This window comes from Elephantulus edwardii, unplaced genomic scaffold (genome assembly GCF_000299155.1).
Source record: "Elephantulus edwardii isolate Elephantulus edwardi_28Jun2011 unplaced genomic scaffold, EleEdw1.0 scaffold00002, whole genome shotgun sequence".
NCBI classification, from domain to species: Eukaryota; Metazoa; Chordata; class Mammalia; order Macroscelidea; family Macroscelididae; genus Elephantulus; species Elephantulus edwardii.
In genome coordinates this window covers 9,882,501-9,906,450 of record NW_006399752.1, presented here as the reverse complement: position 1 = coordinate 9,906,450, position 23,950 = coordinate 9,882,501, and the positions used below count along the sequence as shown (strand labels likewise).

The 23,950-nt window shown below is 38.1% G+C and overlaps 1 protein-coding gene across 1 annotated transcript in view; it reads right to left on the bottom strand.

Annotated features, from left to right (window-relative positions):
* The window catches only part of TBC1D32 (TBC1 domain family, member 32), a 319,433-nt gene that overhangs the window by 41,724 nt on the left and 253,759 nt on the right, over window positions 1-23,950 (bottom strand). Inside the window, exons 29-31 of the mRNA XM_006878990.1 lie at window positions 23,504-23,658; window positions 12,657-12,797; window positions 3,246-3,434 (exon numbers count right to left, since the gene is read on the bottom strand). Of these exons, the coding sequence (XP_006879052.1) occupies window positions 3,246-3,434; window positions 12,657-12,797; window positions 23,504-23,658 (485 nt within the window). The remainder of the gene's footprint in view (window positions 1-3,245; window positions 3,435-12,656; window positions 12,798-23,503; window positions 23,659-23,950) is intronic.

Sequence of the window (23,950 nt, the reverse complement as noted above, 5' to 3'; positions counted from 1 at the left end):
TCCCGTGCTGCCTTTTGAAATCTTCTATTCAACTCTTTAGTATCTTGAATTCTTCCCTGTGCTTTGGCTTCTTTGCGCTCCAGTGCAATTTTCATCCATTTATGTGGATGGATATTAAAATTAAAATTTTAGTGATTTATATTCAATTTAGGTAATAATGATCATCCTTTTTGGTCCCATTTAAAATTCTTTTTAAGTTTTAAATTGACAGTACCATGCCAAGAGCACAGTCAAATTTAGGGCGCCTTTAAAGAGGTCACCATTGCAAACCCTATTACAACTTTTCCCTGCAGGAATGAAATGGCAATAATCACATTAATCAGATTTAAGGTTGATGAACTATAAAGATAGTCTTCTAGTAGGAAGGAGGCTAAGTATCTAAGATTAGAAAAATTTAATAGTGTTTGATATTCAATGGGAATAAACAGAAGAGTCCTGTTATTTCCCTAATTTACTGAGCACTTAAAATGTGTCAAGTGCTGTATGAGACACTGAAAACAAATCTGTAAATACGGCAGCCACAATCCTTAAAGAGCTTAGATAGGCTACTTGGGAAGATAGACTAAAACCTATGTGAAATAATTTCAGTCTGTGTCATACACTACAAAGAGAGTAACGTGGGATAAGAGGACAGAGACTTAATGGGTTATGGGTTAGGAAAATTCAGATATTCAAGACTGGGAAAAATTCTCATTTTCTTAATATCCCTATTCTCCCAATCACTTCTACAACATTCCTCGCTTTTCCTACCTTTGTTTACTTTCCACATGTGAAACCATTATCTTGACATATTTGTGGTTACTAATAGTTCTAAGTTTAAATTCTGGTAATGAATGTAGAAGTTAAAGATATTCTAAACCCAGAATTTATTAATCTTCTCACTGCCACAGTGGTAAAGTTCACAGCAAGTGTGCTGCAAACCTGAAGGCTGCATATCTGTGACATTTAAACCGACCAGAGGCTCCATGGGAGAAAGAACTGCCAGTTCTTCCCTTTGTGATTTATAGTCTCAGAACCTGAAGGACAGTCTCTATGAGCTGGAACCAACTTGGTGCAGTGAGTTTGAGGATTTTAAAACTTTGTTGATATTGTTATGTGCCATCGAGTCATTCGCGACTCATAGCGACCTATGTACAACAGTCCTAAACTCTGCTCTGTGCTGTGCCAATTTCACTGTCTCTGACACTCCCATCCCAATTACCCAAGTCACTGAATCAATCCACCTCATAGAGGACCTTTCCCTTCCTGCACCGTTCCTCCACCCGCCCAAGCATCATGTCCCTCTCCAAGGACAGGTCCCTCATTACAACATGTCCAAAGGATGTCAGACAAAGCCTCAGAATCCTTGTCTCCAAGAAGAAGCTGGTTTAACCCTCCCCAGTATGCAGCTGTTTGTTTCCTTAGCAGTCCATCGTACACACAATACTTTTCTCTAGCACGACAGCGCAAAGGCTTCAATTTTCCTTCTATCCTCCCTAGTCATTGTCCAACTCTCTGATGTATAACAAGTGATTGTGAAGACCATGGCCTGTATCAGACGCACCTTAGCCTCCGGAGAGACACCATTGCTCTTCAGTACTTTGGAGAGGTCCCTAACAGCAGACTTTCCCATCGCAATACATCTTTTAATTTCCTGTATGTTGTTGCCAAGAGTGTTGACTGTGGAGCCAAGCAAACTATAGCTGTGACCAACTCAATCTCTTCACCATCCATCCTGATGCTGCCAATTGGTCCAGTGGCGAGAATCTTCATTAAATAAAATTGCTAAATAATTAAGCTCAACTCACTGCCACTAAACTGCAAGCAAATAACACCTGACCTTCCAGCAGGTTTTCAGAGTTATGCAGCTAACACAAAGACAGTGCCTCTGGTAGTTTGAATCCACCAGCAATTATGTGGGAAAGATGGACAAATTCCTCTCACGTGATTTATTACTCTCACGTGATTTACAGTCTCTGAAAATCCACTGGAGGTTCAGCTTTGAGTCATTTCTCATTCGACAGCAATGAGTTTGAGGTTTTGGTTTGTTTTTTCCGCATAAGTAGCAATGGAGAATTGTCTGTCTTTTTTCTGAAGCCACTGGCTAGATATTTAGGTAATATTAAATGATGAATTATATTTATCTAAAGAAAACATCATTAAGTTGAAAATAACTTTGACAAGTATACCATGGTAAAGAATGAAGACAAAACTGATCTATATAGAAAAATTTTTGTCATATAGAAGGTATATAAATGTGCTTGGGGAATTATAGCAGTATAGGAGGTAAAGCAACACTTTCCATTTAGGAGAAAAGCTTAAAACAGAGGTGTAGCAGTATTTCCAGCACAAACTACTCCGATGACAGTGCTGACACATCTTATGTCTAAGACCTAGAGCTTCAAGTTCCACTACAGAGAGGAAGGAAACTAGGGCGCCAGATCACCACACTAGTGGGTCATTAAGTTTGTTATTATAAAATAATTTTCCCTAAAAACTTACTCAAAATAATTCTAAATTATCCCATTTATTAAAAAAATATACAGAACATGAAGTAATAGAAAATTCTATAAAATGTTTTTAAAAGAATTGAAGATCCGTACCAACACAGTAGCTTGAACTTCACTGCCTAAATGAAAACACAGAAAAAAAAATAAAAACTATTTATGTTCCCCCTCCCCCACAACATGTCTTATTTTTATATACATTATACTCATTGAAAGTCTTTTATCCAGACAATTTTATATCCTGGCTCCACAACTAGCTGGGTAGAAAACCTTGGGCAACTCACTTAGACATGTACATCTGTTTCTTCATCTTCCAAATGGGGCTAATACTTACTTCTGAGGGTTGTTTATTGGACTGAATTGTTATTAGCAGTGTTGTGTGCAAGTGAGTTGGAAATGTCTCAGAGCTAAACCTCCAGCAGGCTTTAAGAGGCTGTAAGATACATGGGAGGAGACTTCCCATCTTTCTCTCCTGGAGCAGCTTTTGGATTCGAACCACCTGCATTGGCAGGGCAACTCTTTACTCACCAGACCATTAGAGTACCCTCAGGATTGAATTACTGTTTAGAAATTGTCTGAGATTAAATACTCAAAGTTACTTATCATTTCTCTTTCAAATGTTAGTTTTAAATTATAAATGTATGTAATAAATATACTGTAACAAAATGATGAATTTTGTAAACACACAAAAAACCCCTCACAATCACTTTTACACATGTATCGTAATACAGTACTAAAGAAAACAAAACAACAACTTACTTTTAGGAAAACCTGCAGATCTTGAGCCTGTGTATGCTCCAGAATATCTTGTTGTAGATGTTTGAAGATAGCTATACATATATACACTTGATAATCAGGACCCAGGAAAACACAAGTAGCAATATAGTGGCATATTTCTATCCAATCTAAGTAGTTCCAAAAACACTGAGTTATCCATTGCAGGCAAATCTAGAAGGGGGAAAAAAAGATAAATATAAATATAAATATATATGTTAATTAGTTTACAAAACCATATTTAAGTTTCAAAGTGCAATAACTACTAAGTCATACAAAACTAATGAGAAACTTACCATTTAATAACAACAGTAAGGTATTTTGCATAGAAGCCTAAAGGAGGGTGCTTTATCTATTTGCTTAATGCATGAGAAAACGTTAATGGCCTTGGGACTCTGGACTCAAAGTAACTGATGGTGTACAAACTAATCATGTAACTATTGCTAAATGAATTCTCAGTTCATGCTGTCCTTCTCTTACTCATAACACCAGTCTGCTTTCTACAGATAGCAAATGCTAAGAGACTATTTTAACTCAGAGATGGGGAATTTTTCTATCCTACCTATAATCACAGATGTATAATTATGCAGCTGACAGATTGCTAAATGTTAAATTAATGCAAATGGACTCCTGCTGAATCAGAAAACAATATAAACCAAACATAATTATATAATATAAAAACTTGGTGCTAAAGCAGAGAATGATTAAAAAATAAGAATTTCATAAAAAGACGTTTCTTTCTATCTTTTCATTATCTTATTCTGATAACATTTGTTCAGATTATAAAAGCAACATGTGCCAATCACAAAAACACAGACCAAAAAAAATAGTAATAACAGAGAACAACATTATGGTACAATACTTTCCAGTATTTTAATTTTCATTTATATTTTGCAAATTTCTATTGAGGGAAGATTGCGATTGTTGAACTTTTTTCCTTATTCAGTTTTATGGACTTTCAGCAGGGCTTGTGGTAGAATTGCTGTGGTGGGAAATGACTGCTCACTATAAATACCAGAGGCTGAACGTATACTAAAATTTCAACTTTGTGGCATGCTGATTCTGCACCTAATTGACTGAAATATTGATAGTTTTTCTTTTGCGTATTAGATTAATCCTAACATCTATTGACCTTTCCATTTTAAAAATTATGGGCATATTTTTTATTTAATCTACTGACCGCACTTTCTTTTTAATTATGTAATGCCTGCTTATGGTCAAATGTGACATTCTCCCCCCCGACTCTATGAATATGCTCAGTAAGATTTTTCTTTCCATCTATAATACTTCCCCCTTATATTATGCTGCAAATGTTTCTCACAGTGTCCACCCACTATTCAATTGTGATATATTTATGAAAGCCTAATATTTGTCAATCACTACCTTACTTCATAAGTTTTCTCTCATAAGTCTCATTTAAAGAGTATGGAGAGTTCATTATCAAATTTCCATGTCCAGGAAATACCCAAGTGTTGGGCTGTGCTAGACTTTTTGTTATGTGCCACTGAGTTGACTCTGACACACACTAACCTTACTTAAACAGCTCTGGGCCCTGCCCTATCCTGAGTCAATCTCACTGCCTCTGACACATCTACTCTTATTACCCCAGTTACTATTCCAGTCCATCTCATCCAGGGTCTTCCTCTCTTACGATGTCCCTCCACCCTTCCAAGCGTCATGTCCTTCTCCAAGAAATGGTGATTCTTGGCAACATCTCCAAAGTATGTGAGACAGAGCATCAAAATCTTTGCCTTAAAGGAGCACATTGGTTTCAAATTCTCCTGGAAAGAGCTGTGTGATCTCTTGGCAGTCCATGGGATATTCAGTACTCTTCTCCAGAACCACAATTCAAAAGCATCAATTCTTCTTCTGTCATCTTTGGTCACGGTCCAGCTATCTGATGCAAAGCAAGTAACTGTGAAGATTATGGCCTGGATCACATGCATCTTAGTCTCTAGACTGAAACTGTTGCACTTCAGCACTCTGGCAAGGACCCTATGAGCAGATTTTCCTAAGGTAATTTGTCTTTTGATTCCATGGCTTCTGATGCCAAGAATGTTGATGGTGGAACTAAGCAAGCTGAAATTGTTAGCTATCTCAATCTCTTCTCCATCTATCATGGTGGTACAAACACGTCCAGTGGTGAGAATCGCTGTTTTCTTGATGCTGAGCCTGTTGTTATTGTTGTTGTTAAGTGCCGTTGAGTTGTAGATGACTCATAGCGACCCTATGAACAAAAGACCTGAACACTTGTATAACTGTCATCATTTCTCCAAGTTAGTAGGGTTTCCGGAGGCAAGCTGTTTCGGAAGTGGATGCCACTCCTGCTTCCAAGCTTGTTTTAATAGGGGAGCTCCACCAAACACATTTTTACCTTTTTAAAAAGCAGTGTCACAAAAAAAACCCATCCCCCAAAAAAACCCACCCCCAAAAAAAAACCCATAAAAAAATCCAACCCCCAAACAAACAAACAAACAAAAAACCCAAGCAATGGTGAAAATAGTTTTACTTCAATCCTGCTTTTGTAATTTGGGAAATAAAGCAGCAAATAAGAAAAAAATCTGACAAATTTTATCTGAAATTTTTCTAGAGTATTATTCATTCTAACCCATTTAATTATAAAAACAGAGTGTACTACAATAATTGATATGATGATGTTAATACCAAGGATCTACAAGAGAAGAATCATCAAAGATATGGTGTACTTCATAAGCCAAGGAGGTAGTCAGAAAACACACAGGATAAAAGTGTTTAAAAAGTTAATTAGGAAAGTTATTTTTGTTGCTAATTTTAAAAATACAATATCTGCGCTAAGATTTCTACTTTCTTTCCAATCTAAGTTATTCTTAAAAGAAACTCTCCTCAATAAACATACCTTTCTATGCACATTTCATTTTTTCATAATTTAGTTGAGCCTATTAGTTTAACTCGAAGGATTAATACATTTCATTTAGCAATATGACCACAAATCCTTCACTACTCAACCAATCCCCTAGTGACTAACACTATACAACATCAAAAAGTAAAGCTTCTAATTAATTAGATCAAAGTGAATAAGCTTTGAAACACAAAACTGGCATCCAAAGAACTAATTAATCATATATACTATTTCGTTACCTAAGAGTCATTTTCAAATTATTAGCAATATAAACAAAGCAAACATACATATTTCCAAGGCACAAAATGGTTTAGCTTATATTGGTGGTGGTGGTGTTATGTGTTCTTGAGCCAGAAGCAGCTTACAGATCCTCCAGTGGTTTTCAGAGGCAGTAAACTGCACGGGAGGAAAGTGCCCCTTTTTCTCCTGTGGAGCCATGGGGATTTGAGCTATGTGCCTTTGGGTTTTCAGCGCATCTCCTTACCACTAAGTCACCAGAGAATATTTAAATTTTTTTTCACACTGGATGATTAAGGAAAAGTATTTAATTAAAAAAACCCTACACAAACCACAAAAAACCACCTGTACTTTGGTTTACAAAAATTGCTACATATATGCCGTTTTCAAAGGGAGCTTGGTGGCCTAGTGGGAAGAAGTTGCACTGTCAGCCCAATGATGGGAAGTTCAAATCTATGAGCTCCTCTGTGGGAGAAAGATGAGCAGTCCCTTCCTGTGCAATTTATAGCCTCTGAAGACCCACTAGAGTCTGCTATGAATTGATTTAGACTCGATGGTACATAATCTTTCTCTTGTGCAGCAGCTGGTGAATTCGAGCCACATGCCTTTAGAATGGCAGTACCACTAATCATCCATGATCACTAATCAAAATTGTTGTTCCTAGGTGCCACTGAGTCAAGTACAACCCATAACGATCCTACGAACAGAGAAGAATCCTGACCTATCCTGTGCCATCCTCACACTTCCTGACGGTCTTCGTCTCCTTTGAAAACCTTCTGCTTTTCCAAGCATCATGTTCCTCTCCAAGCAATACCCCTCCTAGCAGTATGCCTGAGGTATGTGAGGTGAAGCTTTTTTATCTTTGCCTCCAAAGAGCATTCTGGCTGCACCCTCTCCAAGACTTATTTGTTCTTCCAGCAGAGTTCAGCACTCTTATCCAACACCACAGGCATCCAATCTTCCTCTGTCATCCTTATTTATTGTAGATCTCAGATGCATAGCAAGTGATCAGAAACACTATGACTGAAGCAGACACACCGTAGTCCTCAAAATGGTATCATTACTCCTCAACAATTTGGAGAGGTCCCTGACTGTAGACTTTTCCAGTGTAGTATGATCCTGATTTCCTGTCTGCTAGTACCAGAGGTGTTGATTATAGATCCAAGTAAGATGAAGTTGTTGACAGTTTAAGTCTTTTCTCCATTTGCCCTGATGTTACTTATGATTTACTGGTAAGGATTTTTTCTTTCCCTGATGTTAAGATGAAATCCACACTAAAGGCTGTATTTTTTAATCTTCTGCAACAAGTGCTTCAAGTCCTCCTCACTTTTAGCAAGCAAGGTTGTGTCATCTGCATACTAAAGGTTATTGATGAGTCTTCCTCTGATCTTGATGTCACATTTTTCTCCATAGAGTCCAGCTTCTCAAATATTTTGCTCAGCATAGAGGTTGAATAGGTATGGGGAATGAACACAACCTTGGCACACTCCCTTCTTAATTTTAAACCATGTCGTGTTCCCTTGCTTTCTTCGCATAACATCCTCTTGGTGTAGGTATAGGTTTTGCATGAGCCTGATTAAATGCTTTGAGATTCCCATTCCCAGGATATTTCCAAGGAATTCTTAGGATACATAGTGTTCCCTGGATTTAGATTTTCAGAACAATAGATATAAGTAAATTATTAAGCTTATATTATTTAAACAGTTTATTTCTACTAGAGTCAAAAGTTTTGTGATATAAAAATCCCCAAAAATGTTTCAGATAAACACATAAGTACTCAAATTTGCTACAGAAAAATATTCCTTTCTCTAGAATATTATATTGCTGTTTGTATATTTTACTATCTTTGTTGCTGTGGTGTGCCATGGAGTGAGAACCAACACATAGCTGACCCTCCAGTGCTTTTTAAGAGGCAATAAATAACATGGAAGGAGATGTTCTATCCTCCCACTCTTACTATCTTTAGGAACTCTAAAACTATTATTAGTGGCTAGCGGGTAACCTAGTGCAAGTGATTATAATAGAGGATATGAAGTCTCTTAAAAATAATTATGAAAGCATGTAGCATGCCATGAATAAGTACTATCATTTTATTAAGAGGAAAATATTTCCAGCAGAGAAAATTCAGGTGAATGCAAAGACAGTTATTAAGACCTCTATGAATACGTCACAAAAGAGGGTCAAATAAATCTCAAGCGGAAGAGATTCTTAACTGCAAAAGCACTTCCAATCCACAGTATTCTTACATAATTAAAAGAAACAATACAAAATCTAATACTTCACAAACCAAGAGACTACAAGGATTCTTCTGTAGCATGACAAGAAGATTCTTTCCAATAAATGTTACTACAGGTATTGTATCATGATGAATGAAATGTTACATTAATTCAGATCTTCAATTCAGATCGAAAGCAATTTAGGCATTATTAATAAAAATTACTATAAAAGAAGTAGATCATTTAATTAAAATTGGAGCAGAAATAAGACACAAAATAAGACTATTACAAAGTTTAGGCAGAAAAAGGAGTTTAACACTTATTTATGGGGGAAAAAAGTCCTAAACCATAATACATATGAGAGCTAATAACTATCTATTAACAATAACCAAAGCAAAAATAAAATTTGAAAATATCTCAAGCTACATTTACTATAAATTTATGTAATAAGAGATGAAATTTGTCTCCATAGGAAAAAAAAACATACAACCTTAATAAAATGCAGTAGAGCCACCAAATGGAAAGGCTTTCTATGCTTCTAGATAGGAAGCATGAGTAGTAAGGAAAACTGTTTTCAAAGTAATTTATAGTTGATTTTAAATAAGACGTGGATTGTGTTTCATGTATTGAAGAAGGAGTCTATGGAGAAGAACTGGTTGACATTCAAATATTTTATGAGGTAGACTATGATTAAGAACAAGCTCAACCTGCACTGACAGCATTATTGTTGTTTGGCACTGAGTCAGAGTCAACTCATACTTGACCCTCTAGTGGGTTTTCAGAGGCAGGAAATAGCACAGGAGGAGACTGCTCATCCTTCTCCCACAGAGAAATTGGTGGTTTTGAAACCACATGACTTTGGGATTGCAGTGGTAGCTACAAACCACTAGACCACCAGAGCTCCCTAGTAAAACACACACTCCCGGACCTGATAGAATATCAATTGAGATGTTTTAGAAAATGGATGCAATGTTGGAAGTACTCACTCATCTAGTCCAAGAAATAGAGAAGACTTAGGCCAACTGACAGGGAGAGTTTCATGTCTGTACGCATGTAACTGAAGATAATCCAACACAACAGGCATTATCATCAACATCACACTTTCACAGAAAAATTTAAAAATTGGTTGCGATAGTCTAACAGAGAACTGCCAGAAATCTAGGAGAGGTCAGGGAACAAGAGATATCAATGTTGATGTCGGATGTAACTTGGCAGGAAAACGAGAATACCAGAGTATGCAAAAATATTTGAGTAGGTGACTCAGAACAAAGCATGGATGGCACAACAACAATTAAAAATAGGAATATCAGAACACTTAACTGTGTTTATGTGGAGCCTGTACATAAACTAAAAAACAGTCATTCAAACAGAACAAAAATTATATGGTTTAAAATCAGGAAAGGTGTGTAACAGGATTATATCCTTTCAGTACACTTACTCAATCTTTATGCTGAGTACATGATTTGAGAATGTTGGCTATACAAAGAAGGGTGAGGTATCACAATTGGAAGATTCACTGACAATCTGCGATATGCAGATGACAAAACCATTCCTGCTAAAACCGAAGAGGAATTGGAGCACATAATGGTGAAAGATTATAGTTTTCAGTATGGATAATACTTTTATCATAAAGAACAAAATTTTTTTACAATGGAACCAATAAGCACTATTAGGGTAAAAAGAGAAAAGATTGATAGTGTCAAGAATTTATTTTATTTGATTCCTAATCAATGCCCATGGAGGCTCTTTCACTGCCACTGGGTCAATTTCTACTCATACTGACCCTCCAGCAAGTTTCCAAGGCTTAAATCTTAAAGGAGGATACTGCTCAGCAAACCACCAGAGCTTTGAGGCTTATTGTCAGCAGCCATAACTCTCTTTGGGCCATGTCATCAGAGCTCTGCTTTGGAGGCAACATTAAAAAAAATAAGGTACCAAATGGTATTGAGCAAATCTGCTGTAGAGGACCTGTTGGACGCATTGAAAATCAAAGACTTCACGCTGCTGTTAAGGGGCACCTGACTCAGGACTCAGTCTTTTCAATCACTTAATATGATGCAGAAGCTGTATAACAAGTACGGTTGATTGAAAAGGTGATAGATTAAAACCATCCAACTGTGAGTGTAAAACCTATACTTGGACAAAGAGGCAGTCTTCAGAACAGAGCAAAGAAATACTGTATGGTTCAAAATCAGGAAAGCAGTTCATCAGAGATACATCCTGTTTCCATATCTTTTCAATCTGTCTGTGGAACAGACTATTCGGAAGGCTAGACTTTATGAGGAGTGTGGCATCAGATTGGAGGAAGACTTATCAGCTTTGCACAGTGGCAATACTGTAGCCAATGAGAACTATTCAAGGCACAGTTATTGTAAATGGAGGAAGACTCAACAACCTGCTGATGACACAGCCTTCCTTGTTGAAACTGAGGAGGACCTGAAGCGTTTGTGGCAGACCTCTGAACTCTGCCCTATTCTGAGCCAATTTCACTGTCTCCAACACACCTACCTTCAATACTGAGTCAATCCATCTCATCCGGAGTCTTCCTATGGTAATTAATGATAAGAGCAACACAGTAACATCATAAAAAAATCCATACTTCCACCAATAAATTACGGGCTATATACATGAAGAAGATGTATCTTCAGCTGTCTCATATGGCCAAATTGGTTGTGCAATGAGTAATTCAAGTGCCTACATAAATCATTAAATCATCTTAGATCCCCAAATATATTACGATAAAAATGTCTGTAATAATGAGTTTCTTCTGACTGAATCTTTATGAAGAATCAAATTCTGAAGTCAAAGCACAAGTTATTTGTTCTACTTTCTTATATATTGATGACATTTTTAATCAGTAAATCCTTGACGTTGAGCAGGAATGAGCAAAAGCCCAGTGAGCACATCAACAGCTGAGTTAGTCACCTAAATTATTTATCTCAGGAAAGCTAGATATTATTACATTTTATGGTTGCTCAAGCGTAACAGTATGTACAGTACAAACATTAGTACTTTTAATATCTTGGGACTTTTAGGAGACTAAGTACGGTGAGACATTTTTCATATGGCATATAAAAGGTTTATGTCAAATTACTAAATAAATAAAAACAAGAAATATTTCTTTGACATCACCATCCATCACAAGTATAAGTTTAAAATAAACTTGGAAAATGTTACATTAAGAAGAGAAATAGAAATCTTTAAGAGTCTTTGTGCAGTTGAAAATAGCTTTTTTCTCTCTTGTGTCTAGTTTTTTATATTATCTCATTTTTCAATGTTGTTATGTGTCATTGAGTCAACTACAACAGCAACCCTATGAAGATCAGCTCTGAACCTTGCCCCATCTGAGCCAATCCCACCATCTCCAATATACCTGACCCCACTGCCACTGTTAAAGGCCTTAGCTAATAACCAAAAGGTGGTTAGTTCGAATCCACTAGCCACTCAAAGGGAAAAGGATATGGCAGTCTGCTTTTCTAAAGATTTAGAGTCTTGGAAATCCTACAGCAAGTCTATTCTGTTTTATAGGGTTGTTATGAGTCAGAATAACTTTGACTAAAAGGGCTTTTTATAATTTTTGTTTTTTAATGCCCTTGAAAGGGAGTTCTTGTGGTTAAGGAGTTGCCAATCCAAAGACAAGCAGTTTGAATCCACTACTTGCTCTGCAGGACAAAACATGTGCAGTCAATCCGTGAAATGTTCCATATTAATAAAAAGAAATCAGTAAGTGGTGATGATCTTTGAAATGAAATAAAAATAAATGGACACCAAAAGAAAAAAAAAAACATGTGCAGTCTCATCCTGTGCAATTTACAGCTTCTGAAAACCTGCTGGAGGCCTGGCTCTGTTTAACTCTACAGCACGTAACAACACGACGTTAAAGGGTGGAAACTAAGCTAGAAATCTCTTAATGTCAAGGATATACTAAGTTTTAATACAGTCCTGAAGAGGAGAAAAAGGCAATTTGGATATTTTTTTTTTTTTTTTGCAATTTGGATATTTAAATATATACAAAGTACACGCAGATCTTAGACCTGAAGAAACTTTACTCCCATTACTGATTACCTGTGATGGTGCAAAACCTGACATGTGGAAAGCTGAAAAGACAAGGGGCACCTCAGTCTTCAGCAACATTTCAATATAGTGAGTACTGCAGAAATATACGGGATGGATGCCAGATTGTAGAATGTCAACAGGCAGGTATTTCTGCAAAAAAGGGAAAAATTGTTAATAATGAAAAGATGACTAATTAAAAACAGAGACATACTCATTTTAATTTCTTCTTCACTTTGAGTTGGTGGTTTAAAATTAATGTGGCAGTATAACAAGTTACTGAAAATATTAGAATTGTTGTTGTTGTTATGTGCCATCGAGTCACTTGCGACTCATAGCGACCCTATGTAGAAAAGCTCTAAATGCCGTTCTATCCTGTGCCAACCTAGCCATCCCAAATGCATTTATTCCCACTAATCCAGTCACAGAATCGATCCATGTCATCGAAGGTCTTCCTCTCCTGCGCCTTCCTTCCACTCTGCCAAACATGTTGTTCCTCTCCAAGGACCAGTCCCTCCTTGCAACATGCCCAAAGTATGTCAAACAAACCTTCAGAATCCTTGACTCCAAGGAGCATTCCAGCTTCACCTTCTCCAGGACAAACCTGTTTGTTCTCCTAGCAGTCCACAGTAAATTCAATACTCTTCTCCAGTATCACAGCTCAAAGGCATCAATTATCTTTCTATCCTCCCTAGTCACTGTCCAACTCTGATGCATAGCATGTAATTGCGAAGACTATAGCCCAGATCAGGCGGCACCTTCGTCTCCAGCCTGACATCGTTGCTCTTCAGTACTCTTGAGAGGTCCCTCAGAGCTGACTTTTCCAATGAAATTAGCCTCTTGATTTCCTGGCTGCTGTTACCAAGAGTGTTGGCTGTGGAGCCAAGTAAATGAAAACTGTTAACTATCTCAATCTCTTCACCATCCATACTGATGCTGCCCGTTGGCCCAGTGGTGAGAATCTTGATGTTGAGCTTCAATCCATATAGGAGGCTGCAGTCCTTGACCTTCTGCAGCAAATGCTTCAGGTCCTCCTCAGTTTCAGCAAGCAGGGTTGCAGGTTGTTGATGACTTTTTCCACCAATCCTGATGGCCACATTCCTCCTCGTACAGCCCAGCATCTCAGATGATCTGTTCTGCATACTGATTGAAAAGGTATGGAGACAAAAGACATCCTTGACGAACCCCCTTCTTGATTTTGAACATGTAGTGTCTCCTTGCTCTATTCTGACAACTGCCTATTGGTCCAAGTATAGGTTTCGCTCTGGGATCCCCATTCTTCTCAGAGTCAGCCACAGCTTGTTGTGATCCACACAGTCAAAAGCCTCTGCATAGTCAATGAAGCACAGATAGACACTTTCCTGGTATTCTTTGCTTTCTGCCAAGATCCATCTAACATTAGCTATAATGTCCCTAGTACCACAACCTCTTCTAAAACCAGCCTGCACATCTGGCAGTTCTGTTGACATACTGTTCCAAACATTTTTGGATAAGTTCATCAGAATCTTGCTTGCATGTGATATTAATGATATTGTTCGATAATTTCCACACTCCGTTAGGTCACCTTTCTTTGGAATGGGAACAAATATCTATCTTTTCCAGTCAGTCAGCCAGCTGGCTGTCCTCTAGAATTATGTCAATTTAAAATTAGAATGTTAAACACTATAGAAAGACACAATACTAACAACAGTAGTACCATTCACCTTCCAAAGCAAAACACAAAATAAGTTAATAAATTGCAGTTGTGGAACCAGAAAGCTTTCATAGACTCATGTGGAGGGATGCTGCATGAAACAATCAATTAATATTTTAGTGAATACATAAGTTTTATGCTTTAATACTAGTAAGTCTTTTTCAGTATCCTTCAAATTCCTGGTTTTGTCCAATGAATCTATAATGTTGAAATGTTTTGCTTCTCCAGCTACTGAGGATTTTTACTGAATCTTTTCTCTAAGTTGGTGTTAAATAACCCAAATCTAATCTTCAGTTAACACAAACCCAAATCTGGGATATTTGTTTTTTTATAGTTAAAAAAACAAACAAACAAGCAAACCCCCGCCCTGACTTTAAAAGCTTGAGAGGGAAAATATGCATCATGTATTCTCATCAAATTTCCTTTGTGGGTGTTAAGTGTCAATGAACTGAGCATGAGCCACAGCTACCTTACGAACAACAGACCCTGCCCTACCCTGTGCGTCCTCACATCTGACACACTCGAGCCCTCTGCAGCAGTCACCATGTTAATCCGGTTCAAGCTCTTCCTCTCTTTTGTAGATCCTCCACCTTTCCAAGTATGACATGTCTGATGTCTCTCTCCAACGAACAGTCCCTCCTAGCAACATGCGTGAAGTATGTGAAACGCAGCTCCACCATCTTTGCCTCCAAGGAGCACTCTGGCTCCCCTTCTCCAAGACATATTTGTTTGTCCTTTTGGGAGTCCCCTGGGTATTCAGTAATCTTCTCCAACACCACAGCTCAAAGGCATCACATTCTCTTCTCTCCTCTCTATTCATTGTCCAACTCTCAGATGCATGTTTTTGTTGCTGTACTTATGGGTCATCAAGTCAACTATGACTCATAGCAACCCTTTCCACAATAACTCTGAACTCTGCCCTATCATGAGTTAATCTCACTAAGACACACCTAACCTCATTATCCCAGTTATTATGTCAATCAATCTCATCCAGGGTCTTCCTCTCCTGTGCTAACCCTTGACGCTTCCAAGCATGATGTCCTTCTCCAAAAATTGGTCCCTCCTGGCTACATGCCCAAAGTATATGAGACAGAGTTTCGAGATCCCTGCCTTTGAGGAGCAGCATGGTTTCACCTTCTCTGGAATAGACTTGTTAATTCCCTTGGCATCCCATGGTATATTCAATAATCTCTGGAACCACAACTCAAAAGGCATAAATTCTTTTGTCATTCTTGGTCATTGTCCAGCTCTTTGATACATAGCAAGAAACTGTGAAAACCATGGCCTGGATCAGGTGCACCTTAGTCTCTAGGCTGATATCTTTGTTCTTCAGTCCTCTGAAGAGTTGCCTGACAGCAGATTTTCCTCAGATGCACAGCAAGTGGATGTGAGGGTGATCTGGCTGTGACATCTGTCACCCCATTGATCGCCAGGATTGATTTGAGTGATCTGGCTGGCTAGGTGGGTGTCTCCTTCCTCCCTCACCGATCCATGTGCATCCCTCCCGAAGATGCACACTCAGTTGAAGAGGATGACCATCCCCGATAGAAGGAAGACCGTCCTTCGGTCAAGGGTATATGAGTAGCTGCGCTCCCCTGCTAGAACCTCCAAACAAGCTCTCAAGATGCACAGCAAGTGATAAAAAGACCATGACTTGACTCAGAGGCACCTTAGTCCTCAAACTGACATCACTACTCCACAAATCCCTTGGGCTATTTTTATATAGATAGACAGATATCTCATATTCACACAGATTTTTTTTCATATAGCAGAAATTTTTTAATGGATATTTTATTGTTGTTGAGTGCTGTCAAATCGCATCTGACTCACATGAAACTTGCCCTGTCCTGTACCATCTGCATTATCTGAGTCACTAGAGCTCATTGCTGAAGTCACTATGCCAGTCAATCTTGCTAGAGGTCTTGCTATCCTTTGCTGACCCTCCATCTTTCCAAGCACGACGCTCCTTTCCAAGGAACAGCATCACACAGCTACATGTGTAAACTATGAAAGGGAAGCTTTGTAATCCTTGAGTCCAAGGATCACTCGCTGCACACTTTCCAGAACAAATCTGACTGTTCTTTTGCCAGTCCATGTCTTCTCTAACATTATAACTCAAAGGCATCAGTTCTGTTATCCTTATTCATTGTCCATCTCCGATGTAACAGATGACTGAGAAGACTTTGGTCTCAATCAGGCACATTTTAGTCTCCAAAATGACATCACTGCCCTTCAGCATGCTGGTAAGGTCCCTGACAGCAGAACTGCCCAATGCAGTATATCTCCTGATTTCCTAAGTACTGCTACAAAGGTGTTGATTGTTGAATCAAACAAGATGAAATCATTCACAGCTTCAATCTTTTCTCCATCTATTATAATGTTGACTATTGGGTCTGTGGTGAGGATATTTGTCTTCTTGATGTTAAGTTATAATCCATAACAAAGAGTTTTTAGTGCTTGATATTTTGCAGCAAGCATTTCATATCCTTCTCACTTTCAGCAAGCAAAGTGTGTCATCAGCATAATACAGGTTGTTTATGAGTCTTCTTCCAATCCTGCTGTCACACTCCTCTTCATAGAGGGCAGCTTCATGAATTATTTGTTCAACATACAGACTGAATAGGTATGGAGAAAGGACATAACTCTGAAACACATCTTTTCTGATGTTAAACCACGCAGTGTTCCCTTGCTCTCTTTGCACAACAGCTTCTTGATCTAGGTATAGATTCCATATGAGCACAATAAAGTGTTCTGAGATTGCCATTCTTCTCAATGTGAGCCATAATTTATTACAGACCATAGTACACCTTACTATCATGAATGCTCAATATTGTTTTAATGAGGACTGCAGGAGAAAGACGGCCAATCTCCTCTCATGTGTTTTGCAACCACTGAAAATCTACTGGAGAGTGTCAAGTTAGTTGTGACATGACAGTAAACAACAAGTTTAAATCTACTATCTACTCACAATAACTCTTTTACTGCAAATCAACAAGAAATATTATGACATAATTTTATGTAAAAAAAATCTTAAGTTTAGAAATTATCTCAAAGACTTAAAATTTAAAAACCCTATATTCAAATTAGATCAGATTAGACTAATTAGGAAATTTTCAAAATCATATTTTCTTGCAATTAATGGACACCTTTTATTTTGAACTTGTTAAAAATAAAAGAGTACTAATACTTTTAAGCGAAAACAAATAGGTTCAATCACAAGAGTTAAAATATCAAGGACATCTGTCAAATGTTACAATAAATTACTTTTGAATGGTGGTGGTTGTTATGTGCCGTTGAGTTGCTTGTGACTCACAGGGACCCTATGTACAACAGTCTTAAACCCTGCTCTATCTCTCTTGCCAACGTTACTGTCTCCAACACACTTATCCCCATTACATCTGTCACAGAATCTATCCATCTCATTGAGGGTCTTCCTCTCCTGCATTGTCCCTCCACTGTTCCAAGCATGATGTCCCTCTCCAAGGACTTTTCCTGCCTTGCAAAATGTCCAAAGTATGTCAGATGGAGCTTCAGATTCCTTGCCTCCAAGGAGCAGCCTGGTTTCACCCTCTCCAGGATGAACTTGCTTGTTCTCCTAGCAGTCCGTAGTATATGCAATACTCTTCTCCAGCATCACAGCTCAAACGTATCCACTCTCCTTCTATTATCCCTAGTCACTGTCCAGCTCTCTGATGCCTAGCAAGTAATGGCAAAGACCATGGCCTGTATCAGGTGCACCTTAGTTTCCAGACTGATATCGTTGCTCCTTATAACCTTGGAGAGTTCTCTGACAGCAGACTTTGCCAAAGTAATTCATCTTTTAATTTCCTGGCTGTTAGTACCATTAGCATTGATTGTAGAGCCAAGCAAATTGAAGCCATCAACAACCTCAATATCATCTATCATGATAGTGCCCATTGTCCCAGTGGTGAGAATTTTTGTTTTTCTTGATGTTGAGCTTCAATCCATATTGAAGGCTGCAATCCTTGACCTTTTGCAGCAAGTGTTTCAGGTCCTCCTCAGTTTCAGTAAGCAGGGCTGTATCTTCTGCGTAATGCATACTGTTGATGAGTCTATCTCCAATCCTGATGCCACACTTCCTCATAGAGCCCAGCCTTCTGGATAATCTGTTTCGCATATAGATTGAAAAGATATGGAGATAGGACACATCCTTGACGCACATCCTTCCCAATTTTGAACAATGCAGTGTTTCCTTGCCCTGTTCTAACAACTTCCTCCTGGTCCAAGTATAAGTTTTACATGAGGACAATCAAGTGTTCTAGGATTCCCATTCTTCTCAAGTCAGTCACAGTTTGTTATGATCCACACAGTCAAATGCCTTTGCATAGTCAATGAAACACAGTTAAACATTCCTCTGGTATTCTCTGCTTTCAGCTATAATCCATGTGACATTAGCTATAATATTCCTAGTACCATGGCCTCTTCTAAATCCAGCCTGCAATTCTGGGAGTTCTCTGTTGATGTGCTGTTCTAGTCGTTTTGGATGATCTTCAGCAGAATCTTGCTTGCATGTGATATCAATGATATTGTTTGAGAATTTCCACACTCTGTTGGATCACTTTTCTTTGGAATTGGAACAAATACAGATCTCTTCCAGTCAGTTGGCCAGATGGTTGTCCTCCATTAGGTATTAAATGTATATTAAAATTTCTTACATGCAAGCTTTGATTTGTCAGTAATTTCTTTGCCTTTTTATTATTGTACATTGAGTTTTTATAAAAAGTTCATGGGAAAATACCTCATAGTATAAGACAAAGAGCATTAATTCTATGCATTTTTGACAGCAGATTTAATAGGTAACATATTAAGAGTCATTTGGGAGTAAGAAAAAAGAAAAGAAAAAATAAAAGAAAATTAAAAGACTTATTGAGATGGGAAAGTCTGCTGTTAGGGACCTCTCCAAAGTACTGAAGAGCAATGGTGTCTCTCTGGAGACTAAGGTGCGTCTGATACAGACTTTGCAACCACTTGGTATGCGTCAGAGAGTTGGGCAATGACTACGGAGGATAGAAGGAGAGTTGATGCCTTTGAGCTGTGCTGGAGAAGAGTATTGAGTGTACCACGGACTGCTAAGAAAACAAACAGATTCATCCTAGAGTGGGTTAAACTGGGCTGCTCCTTGGAGGCAAGGATTCTGAGGCTTTGTCTGACAAACTTTGGACATGTCCTTGGAGAAAGACATCATTTTGGGGAAGGTGGATGGACAGCTCAGGAGGGGAAGGCCCTCTATGAGGTGGATTGATTCACTGACTGGGGTAATCAGGATGGGTGTATAGGAGATAGTGCAATTGGCACAGGACAGAGCAGAGTTTAGGGCTGTTATAGATAGGGTTGCTATGAGTTGCAAGCAACTTGAAGACACAAAACAACAACATATTACAGTCAACTCTTGATAAACATCTAGGACAAAATAAACTTAAAAAGCAAAATCAAAACCAACTACTTTAATAATAAACCAAGAACAACAACAACAAAATTTATTTGGATAGTTACAAACAATCTGGAACAAATAAGAATTCATATTTTCCCATTTCTTTTGTGAAATATATAATGTATTTCACTAATTAATGTATAGACGGAATGGATTATGCCTCAATATGAAGAAGACAAAAATCTGCACAACTAGAACAATATGTTGTTGTTGTTGTTCCCTATAGAACAATATACAAGATCACAATAAAGCGGCCAAGGATTTCACTTCACTTGGATCTACAATCAACTCCCACAAAAGTAGCAGTGAAGAAATTGACTGATGTTTTTTATTACTGGGGAAATCAATGGCAGAAAATACTTCCAAAGACGAGAAAATCCAGTAAACTTGTTTACCATTTCCTTTCTTATAACTGCAGTGAAGGTTTTGCCATCGAGTCACCTGCGTCTCATAGTTACCTCTTGTACTAGAGCCCTGAACCCCGCTTTATCCAGTACCAATACTATTGTCTTTCAAACACACACCCTCATTACCCCAGTCACGGAACCAATCCATCTTATTGAGGGTCTTCCTCTCTTGTGCTGTCCTTACACACTCCCAAGAATGACATCCCTTTCCAAGGACTGGTCCTGCTTTGCAACATGGCCACAGTATATGAGATGAAGCTTGAAAATCCTTGCCTCCAAGGAGCAGCCTGATTTCACCCTCTCTAGGACGAACTTGTTTGTTCTCCTAGCAGTCCATGATATATTCGATACTCTTCTCCAGCACCAGAGCGCAAAGGCATCAATTCTCCTTCTATCATCCCTGTCCATCTTTATGATGCATAGTAGATCAGACACACCTTAGTCTCCAGACTGACATCATTGATTTTCAGTACTTCGGAGAGGTCTCTAACAGCAGAATTTCCCAATGTAATTCATCTTTTAATTTCCTGGCTGTGAGTACCAAGAGGATTGATTTTGGAGCCAAACAAAATAAGCTGTTAACAATCTTGATCTCTTCACCATCTATCATGATAAAGCCCTTGGCCCAGTGGTGAGAATCTTTGTTTTCGTGATGTTGAGCTTCAATTCATATTGAACCTTGACCTTCTGCAGCAAGTGCTTCAGGTCCTCCTCAGTTTCAGCAAGCAGGGTTATGTCATCTGCGTAGCATAGGTAGTTGATAAGTCTACCTCCAATTCTGATGACACATTTCTCCTCTTAAATCCAGCTTCCCAGATAATCTGTTCCACATACAGATTTAAAAGATATGGAGAAAGGACACATCCCTGGCATACATCGTCCCTATTTTGAACAATGCAGTGTTTCCTTGCTCTGTTCTGATTAATGCCTCCTGGGCCAAGTATAGGCTTTTCATTAGCACAATGAAATATTCTGGGATTCCCATTCTTCTCAAGTCAGCCACAGTTTGTTGTGATCCACATAGTCAAATGCCTTTGCATAGTCAATGAACAACAGACAGACATTCCTCTGGTACTCCCTGCTTTCAGCCAAGACCCATCTAACATTAGCTATAATACCCCTTGTACTACAGTGTCTTCTAAACCCAGCTTGCACTATAATCAATTCTCTATTGGTGTTCTGTTCCAGTCATTTTTGGTTAATCTGCAGCAGAATCTTGATTTCTTTGCTTTGCTTTGGCTTCCCTATTCAGAATCTCTTCTGATAGTCACCTCAGTCTTTTCTTCCTCATCTGTCTTTGTAATGACCCTTTGCATTCTTCTTGGATGATATTTTTCTTTAAGGTATACTAGTTTATTTACATCATTTGAATGCATTGTTTTTAAGAACGAATTTTTTCAATTTCCCCTCAATCAAACTGTGCAATCTCATAATTAATCCCTGCGCCTCTGCAAATCCTCATCCCTCTGCTTCCAACCTCTCCCACCCCTCTCATACTCATTCTACGATGATGGTTTTATACAGTATTTGTCCTTGTGGGTCTGAGTTAGTTACCTCAGCATAATGCTCTCCAGTCCCTCCGAAGTTAGGTAGTAATTTATAGTATCATTGCTCCTGTGTGCTGCATAGTATTCTGTTGTGTGAATGTACAATAATATCTCAACACATTCATTTGTGGTTTGACATCTGGGCTGTATCCATGTTCTTGCGATGGTGAATAATGCTGCTATAACACTGGTGTACAAATCTCCATTTGTGCCTCAGTTCTCATTTTCTCAGGGTATATTACAAGCAGTGGAATAGCTAGGTCATATGGAATTTCTATGTTCAGCTGTTTGAGGAAGTGTCAAACTGCCTTACAGAATGGTTGTACCATCTTACAATCCCACCAACAATGCATAAGAGTTCCTTTCTCACCACATTCACTCCTGGATGATATTCTTGATATCCTCCCACAGCTTGTCCGGTCTTCACTCATTAGTGTTCCAGGCCTCAAACCTGTTCCTGATTTGGTTTTGAAATTCAGGTGGGACAGACTCAAGGTCACATTTTGGTTCCTGTGGACTTGATTTCATTTCTACAGCTTCAGCTTGAACTTGTATGTGAGTAGTTGGTGATCTGTTCCACAATCAGCACTTGGCCTAGTTTTCACAGCTGTTATGGAGTTTCTCCAAAGATTCTTTCCACAAATCTAATAGATTTGATGCCTATGCATACCAACAGGTGAAATCAATGAGTATAACCTGCATTTATGTTTCTTCTTAAAACATATTGACAATGACTAAGTGGTTGATTGTGCAAAAATCTATCATTCTATCTCCAGCTTCATTTCTGTTACCAAGTCCATGATTTCTAACTGCTGATCCTTCTTCTCTGTTCCCAACTTCTGTATTCCAGTCACTCATTATGAAGGTAAGAGCTGTAAATTCCTATTTAGGAACTATATGTATAGCTATGTATAGCTATTTAGGAACTATATGTATAGCTATTCTAGGCATTATTAATAAAATTATTAATAAAATATCAGTATTTACTACATTCCTTGATACTATATCTTAAAAACTTTATTGTTCTTATCACAATTACATATTATAAAAAATATGTAGGAAGCATTTTATCCTAACTCCACACAGACACCCTCCAGTTCCTTCAGCATATCCTTGGGCATCATGTCATTTTCAGGTCTGTATATGACATGTCCAGGAAAACTTTAAAGGAAGAACTGTAAAGTTCATATAGAAGATAGTTGCTCCACATGTGAAGATGGAGGATGCATTTAACCCTAACTAACGTCTGTCATATTATGGAAACAGAAAACATTTAGTACACCACATTAGTCAAGTCTATTTGTCTGTCTGTCTACTTACTGGTTTTGCTCTGCTTTTTTAGCCATGAGTTGGAACTGAGTAACTGGCAACTAACAAACTCAGTGAATTATTTTTTCATACTAAAATTATAACTATCAAAAGACTTTAGCAAAGCAGGAGTAAAAAGAAATACTCATCCAATAGTTATTTTTCTTTTACACAGAGAATTTAACTAACATAAATTACTCAATGACCCATTCAGATTGTTTCTGTCATTAATCTTTCATTCAGTTGCCACTCGCTAAAATACAAAGTACTTGAGATAATGTGAAATCTATATTTGCAAAGAAAACTCGGTCACAACTCATCTGTTATAAAATGAATACAAATGAACATTGTGCTCTCTTCAAACAATATAACAATAAGATCTTAGTTAAGTTTAAATACGATTTTCCTTAAAATTTCCAAAGATTCTTCAAAGACAGACTAAAAAGTCTTACAGAAATATGGAGTCTTGGCAACCAAAGGAAAGCAGATGCCAGAAGCCGAGAAAACTGCTGAAGAAACTGGAATGTTTTCTCCTTGTCCCCCAACATTATCAGAAACAGAGAAGATATAAACCAATCATAGCCAGCATAACTTGTCTGCAGGCAGACTGCAAAATATAGTTAAGGAACATTTATATTACATTTCTCAAAAGAAAATACAGGAACACCATAAATATTCATTCCTAGAATTTTAGCCGGGAAATAGAGACAAATGGTACGAGGTTTTATTTTCAACTAATTTATAAATTCCTGCCTGAGGCTCAATGTCAAGAAGACAAAGATTCTCACCACTGGACCAATTGGTAGCATCAGGATGGACGGCAAAGAGATTGAGATTATTCAGAGCTTCAGTTTGCTCAGCTCCATGGTCAACACTCGCGGCACCAGCAGCCAGGAAAT